At 38.5% G+C, this 6748-nt stretch overlaps 1 protein-coding gene across 1 annotated transcript in view; it reads left to right on the top strand.

Moving 5' to 3' along the window:
- KLF10 (Kruppel like factor 10) overlaps nt 1-4817 on the top strand; it is a 6418-nt gene extending 1601 nt beyond the window's left edge. Inside the window, exons 2-4 of the mRNA XM_002922604.4 lie at nt 1468-1701; nt 1814-2726; nt 3203-4817. Of these exons, the coding sequence (XP_002922650.2) occupies nt 1468-1701; nt 1814-2726; nt 3203-3462 (1407 nt within the window). The 3' untranslated portion in view covers nt 3463-4817. The remainder of the gene's footprint in view (nt 1-1467; nt 1702-1813; nt 2727-3202) is intronic.
- The last annotated feature ends 1931 nt before the right edge of the window (nt 4818-6748 follow it).

Here is a 6748-nt window from a genome sequence, read left to right as displayed (position 1 = left end):
TTTTTTTTTTTTTTTTTTTTTTTTTTTTTTTTTTTTTTTTTTTTTTTTTTTTTTTTTTTTTTTTTTTTTTTTCGTCTGCCTCCCCCCCGCGCCTCCACCCGCTCTTCCCTTTCCTGCCTTGAGCCCCACTCCCTTTCCTTCCCTCCCCGCTTATCTTCTTGCCCTTCCCAGCTCACGCTCCCCTTCCCTGCTTGCTTGCCTTTTCTGCTTTTTCTTTTCTTTGCATTGGCGTCTTGAGGCTTTTACATGTACAAGCGCTGTCCATTGCAGCTTACATAAAGGGGCGCGCGATTATGCAATAGCGTTAGTAGTGAAATTTCAAAAGCGGTGGCTCCTTTTCTAAGGATTTCAACACGAAGGGTGTATGCATTTTTTCAAACAAGCATTGAGAATAATACCTTGCAGCGTAAAGAATGCTTTTCGGTATTTTTACAAGATCTCTACTCAGACCAAAAGAATGGGATCACATTAATGGAAAATGGGAGGTGGTGGGTAGTACCATTTTTTTTTTAAGCGCAGTTTAAGGAACTTTAATATGAATCGTTGAACACTTGATAGAGGGAGTTGTATAAATAAAACTGCCAAGCATGTGCTGTCATTTTGTCATCAAACAGTTATTTTAAAAAAGAAAATATGTTCGATTGGACTATTGCAGACTCATTACAGTTTTTTGCGAATTCTGCGTAGAAGATTAAATTTTATGATTGGCCATTTTTTAGTAGTATTGCAGTAGCTGGTCATCGTTGTGCATAGCAAACCATTGTGTTAAATAGATCTAGTGAAAAGGAACATAAACATGAAAAACCTGAAGTTTCAATAAAGTTTTGGGATTTTTCCACATATTTCACTCTTTCTGTCTTTACCAGAGATAATCAAGCTATGAAAGATTTCAAATAACCTAATGCAGTAATTTTAAAGAGACTGAGGATTCAATGCTGTTGATTTTATTCTAAAGTGGAAGGAGTCTTTCCAGAGGTCATACCTATAGCATCAGGCCAGAGCTCTGTCCACTACACTTTGCCTTTTTAAGAAAGTTGTGGGGGCTTTTTTCCCTATTAGGAACTGGTATCTCAACAGTTCTCATGCCACACTTGTAGTATTGAAAAAAGAACTTTTGTGGAGCCTTTCCTTAGTTATTTTGTCTGACCCCAGTTGCAAATAGCTTCTCTGGGAAGAATATAAAATTTGTAAATCAGGTTCTTCTCTTTTTTGGATCATATATGCATTGTTATCTTTAGCCTTGGTCTCCTTAATGGTAAATAGGAGACCTTGCAAGCATATCAGTGTTCAACTCTAAGTGTGAAGGAATGAGGAAGATTTGGTTTTTACCATTGTTATTAGTTGGGGTGAGAAAAATTATTTCAGAAACTTGGAAAGTTGTGCAAATTGTAAAGAAAAAAGTTGTGTGTTGCTCTGTGTGTTATTCGGATGACAAAAATATGTTTATAATCTGATATTTTTTTCTAGGAGGAAAGGATGGAAATGATTTCTGAAAGATCAAAAGAGTGTGTGTATTCATGGAACAAAACTGCAGAAAAGAGTGATTTTGAAGCTGTAGAAGCACTTATGTCAATGAGCTGCAGTTGGAAGTCTGATTTTAAGAAATACATTGAAAACAGACCTGTTACTCCAGTATCTGATATGTCTGAGGAAGAGAATCTACTTCCGGGTACACCTGATTTTCATACGATTCCAGCATTTGTAAGTATCATATCATGTGTTTAAGATGAGAATGCAGATGATGGAATTTTTTGTAATTTATATAATGAACTTAATTTCTCATACCCGTTCCTTTTATATTTTTCTTTTCTAGTGTTTGACTCCACCTTACAGTCCTTCTGACTTTGAACCCTCTCAAGTGTCAAATTTGATGGCATCAGCGCCATCTACTGGACACTTCAAATCATTCTCAGATACCACCAAGCCTCACATCGCTGCGCCTTTCAAAGAGGAAGATAAGAGCCCAGTACCTGCCCCCAAACTCCCCAAGGCTCAGGCCACAAGTGTGATTCGTCATACAGCTGATGCCCAGCTGTGTAACCACCGATCTTGTCCAGTGAAAGCAGCCAGCATTCTCAACTATCAGGACAATTCTTTTCGAAGAAGAACCCACATAAATGTTGAGGCTGCAAGAAAAAACATACCCTGTGCAGCTGTGTCACCAAACAGATCCAAGTGTGAGAGAAACACAGTGGCAGATGTTGATGAGAAAGCAAGTCCTGCACTTTATGACTTTTCTGTGCCTTCCTCAGAAACCGTCATCTGTAGACCTCAGCCAGCCACTGTGTCCCCACAACAGAAGTCAGTGTTGGTCTCTCCACCTGCAGTATCAACAGGGGGAGTGCCACCTATGCCAGTCATCTGTCAGATGGTTCCCCTCCCTGCAAACAACCCTGTTGTGACAACAGTCGTTCCTAGCACTCCACCCAGTCAGCCACCAGCTGTCTGCCCACCTGTTGTGTTCATGGGCACTCAGGTGCCCAAAGGCGCTGTCATGTTTGTCGTACCCCAGCCTGTTGTTCAGAACCCAAAGCCTCCAGTGGTGAGCCCAAATGGCACCAGACTCTCTCCTATTGCCCCTGCTCCAGGGTTTTCCCCTTCTGCAGCAAAAGTCACTCCTCAGATTGACTCCTCCAGGATAAGAAGTCACATCTGTAGTCACCCAGGATGTGGCAAGACATACTTTAAAAGCTCTCATCTGAAGGCCCACATGAGAACACACACAGGTACCAATCATTTATTTGTGTCTTAGAAATTTAGATGAATATTTTTAGTCCGTGATCACAAATACAAACCAAGCATGTTAAAGAAGAACTTGCTTTATTAGCCAGTTCAGGGGCTGTTATTACCAGTACAAGTTCCTACAAAAGATTTCATCAAGGTGTTTTTGTCTTAATTTTGCAAATGATTCTTTAAGTGAATATTTACTTTAGTAAAGCATTTCTAAAGTCTTTGTACCACAGTTCAAGTCAGAAAACCTTTTTGTTTTTGGCTTTTTATACAGGGAAGTTTCCTATAAATGTGACAGTGAAAGTTGAAAATAGAGCAGTGCACATATTCACTTAACAGTTGATTCATTTAGTAGCTTTTATTTTGAGAAGATTCTGTTAAGATATTTTAACATGTATATATTTAGATACAATTTGATTTCCAGTGATTTGGTAAATGCATAGTAATGATGATCTGAATTTCTTTGTCTCAGGAGAAAAGCCTTTTAGCTGTAGCTGGAAAGGCTGTGAAAGGAGGTTTGCCCGTTCTGATGAACTGTCCAGACACCGGCGAACCCACACAGGCGAAAAGAAATTTGCTTGTCCCATGTGTGACCGACGGTTCATGAGGAGTGACCATTTGACCAAGCATGCCCGGCGTCATCTGTCAGCCAAGAAGCTACCAAACTGGCAGATGGAAGTGAGCAAGTTAAATGACATTGCCTTACCTCCAACCCCTGCCCCCACACAGTGACCGCTCAGAAGGCAAGAATCAGAAGTAACTTTGGTCACAGCCAGGAGCCAGTGGTGATGTAAAAATGCTTCCACTGCAAGTCTGTGGCCCTCCAGTGTGGGCCGAGAGCAGAAGCCCTACAGCCTGAGGAGAAGGCTCAGCCTGGGTTAGAGGACAAGAAGTGCTGCAGCCACAAGCAGGTCACAGAGTGGCAGGATTCATTTCTTATCACATAAGAGAGATGAGAAAGCTTTTATTCCTTTAAATATTTTTTGAAGGTTTCAGATGAGGTCAACACAGGTAGCACAGATTTTGAATTTGTGTGCACAATTTATTACTTCATTTTCACCATTTATACTTGAGACCAACTTTTCAATGTGATTCTTCTAAAGCACTGGTTTCAAGAGTAGAGAGACTGGAAATAAACATTACGGTACAGAGATGGAGATGGAAAATTTGATTTGTATTATTACGAATATTGGCATCTTTTCCTAGTTACCTTGTTTACTATTCCTAGTCTTTCCAGTCAACTTCGTGGATGTAGTTGTTAAATATATCTAGAACTAGCATTTTTGTACTTGCTAACATTTGGAATTAAGCAGCTGTATATTGCTAAAGAGGGCCCAAAGAATTGGAATCCTCAATAATTTAATTGCTTTGAAATATAGCTACAATTTTTTTTTTTTGCGTTTTTGTTTTGAAAGTTTAACAGATGACTATATTTAGGCATTTTATTATGCTTTGAACTTCAGTTTGCCTGCAGTTTCTTGTGTAGATTTGAAAATTGTATACCAATGTGTTTTCTGTAGACTCTAAGATACATTGCACTTTGTTTAGAAAAAAAAGTTTGAAGATAAAAATATATATTGTAAAGAGGGGATACCAAGACTTTTAGATAACTCCTTGAAAAAGATGGCTTATGTCATCAGTAAAATACCCTTATATTATGAGGATGTAATGTGTGCTTTATTGAATTAGAAAATTAGTGACCATTATTCACATGGACAGATGTTGTCCTGTTAATTTATAGGAGTTTGGGGCGGGGTGGTGGGGGGGAGGTGGAATTGGGTGAGTAGAAGTTGGTTAAAACATTCACTTTTGTTAACAGTATTTCTGTTACATTCTGTTATATAGTGGATGATATACACAGTGGTAAAACAAAAGTAAATTGTTTAAAATATATAGTGAAAAATGGCACTATCTTCCCGTTTAACATTTTTCTCTTGGGTGTTGATTTCTGACATCAAAACTTGCTGGACCCTTGGAAAACAAGAATTTTCTTTTAATAAAAAAAAACTTTGTGATTTACAATTTGCACAATATTTCTTTTGTTGTACTTTATATCTTGTTTACAATAAAGAATTTCCTTTGGTATATTTACTTGGTTGATTGCTTTTGTTTAAAACCATTCTCAGTCTGACTGTGACAGCGATCACTTACGGCACTATCCGAAGACTTATTAGTATCTGAGTTTCTCCAGGAGCTTCATTGAAATTTAGAACTGTAGGAGTGTCTCCTTAACATGAATAAATTTACAGAGAGTATACAGAGTGAGGCCAGTATCCACATATTCATTGAGATAATTTGCAAGCCTGCCCAGTCTAAGAAACCACCACATTTTAATCTTTAAACATTCTTCTACATTTTGATGATTTGGGATTGAAATATAGCTTTGGCTCTCAGCAAAACCTTAAGTAGCATTAAGTTAAAGGGCATACCACAGTGAATAATTACAAACAGTGAGACTGCTGCAGCAAATGAAAAGGAGCCTGACCTATTAGAGCGTAAATTACTCACCTCTGGAAGTTAGATTAGCTCAGGCCATTAAGTGAAACCTTAAATGCAATAAACATACTGGTACTTAAGCTGCATGAAAGGTAATACACCTGGGAAGAGAAACACTTGCTAGTCACTTGTCAGTGGAACTAGGAGCTGTAAATGCTACTTGGTGTATTGAGTAGAATTCTGGAGATTGCTATTTTAGTTGGCTCTGAAACCCACTTGCCATGAGAGAACATCTTTCGCAGTGTCCAACTTAACCATTGACCTGAAGTCTGACTCACTGTTGAACACCCATGGTAAGGGGCAATGTACTCACTCGGCACCAGTTACAAGACAAGCATCTCGGGTTATCTGTGCACCTGTTGCTATTTATTTTTTGGAAACTTAACACCACCCAAGTACAACACAGCTGCTGGGGAGGGGCCTTGCTGTTCTGCGGCTTCTGTGCTGGGAGTCTGGACCATCCCGACTCAGTACCTCATGACGGTAGGTCTTCAGAAGTGGGAGTACAGGAAGGTAGCTGACGTAGAACCCACCCCCGTACAATGACATGACCAGGGGAAATGTGCCACCCATTGCTGTGCTCCCAGTCCTAGTTGGCATCCAAGACTTTTCCTTAAAAATTTAGAAATCAAATCTTTTTAACAGTAATCTATTTGAGTTGAATGTTCATGTAGGCTCGGATCTTGATGCAAAAGTTGCCCCCAAACAAGAACATCTGGAGCATGTAATAATGTATTGCTGTAGCTTTAGCACTAGTTTTGGTGGCTTCCTGTCTGATATATAAGTTGGACTGTATGAAATTGCTGATATTCAAGCTGTTTTAACAGTTAATTCTTCTTGGATAATTTTAGACTTAGAGTTACAAAAATAGAGTTCCCATTTACCTTTTATCCAGCTTTCCCTTGTCACATAATACATAGTCATAGAACATTTACCAAAACTAAGACATTAACCTTGGTACAATACTATTAACTAAAGTATAGAACTTGTTTGGGTTTCACTAGTTTTTCTACCAATGTCTTTTTTTCTTTTAGAGGACCTAATCCAGGATCTCTAACATTGACTTGTCCTATCCAGTTTTCTCAAATCTATGGTCATTCTGTCTTCTCTTGTCTCTCTTGAATAGTGCTTGTCGGTTATTTTGTAGAATGACCCTCAATTTCGGTTTTCATGATGTTTTTTCATGACTAGATTGAGATGGTGTGTTAATTAGGAAAATAACCACAGAGTGATGACTTTGGTGCTTTATATAAAGAAATACATGATAATCTGTATCACTGTATCAAGGTGATGCTAACCTTGATCACTTAGGTGAGTGATGTCTTCCAAAATTTTCCACTGTAACCTATTTTTGTCTTTATAAACTATTTGGAGAGAGGTACTTTAAGACAAATAACCTGTTTCCATTTATACCTTTGCCCACTCAGTAATAGATCTTGCTTATGGCAGTTATTACTGTGATAGGCTAATAGCAATTTCCTATTTCCTTCATTATTTACTAATTGGAATTCTGGGGGAAAGA

This window comes from Ailuropoda melanoleuca, chromosome 9, assembly GCF_002007445.2.
Source record: "Ailuropoda melanoleuca isolate Jingjing chromosome 9, ASM200744v2, whole genome shotgun sequence".
Taxonomy (NCBI): Eukaryota; Metazoa; Chordata; class Mammalia; order Carnivora; family Ursidae; genus Ailuropoda; species Ailuropoda melanoleuca.
Note: the sequence above shows the minus strand (reverse complement) of the source record. Positions and strands in the feature narration are given on the sequence as shown.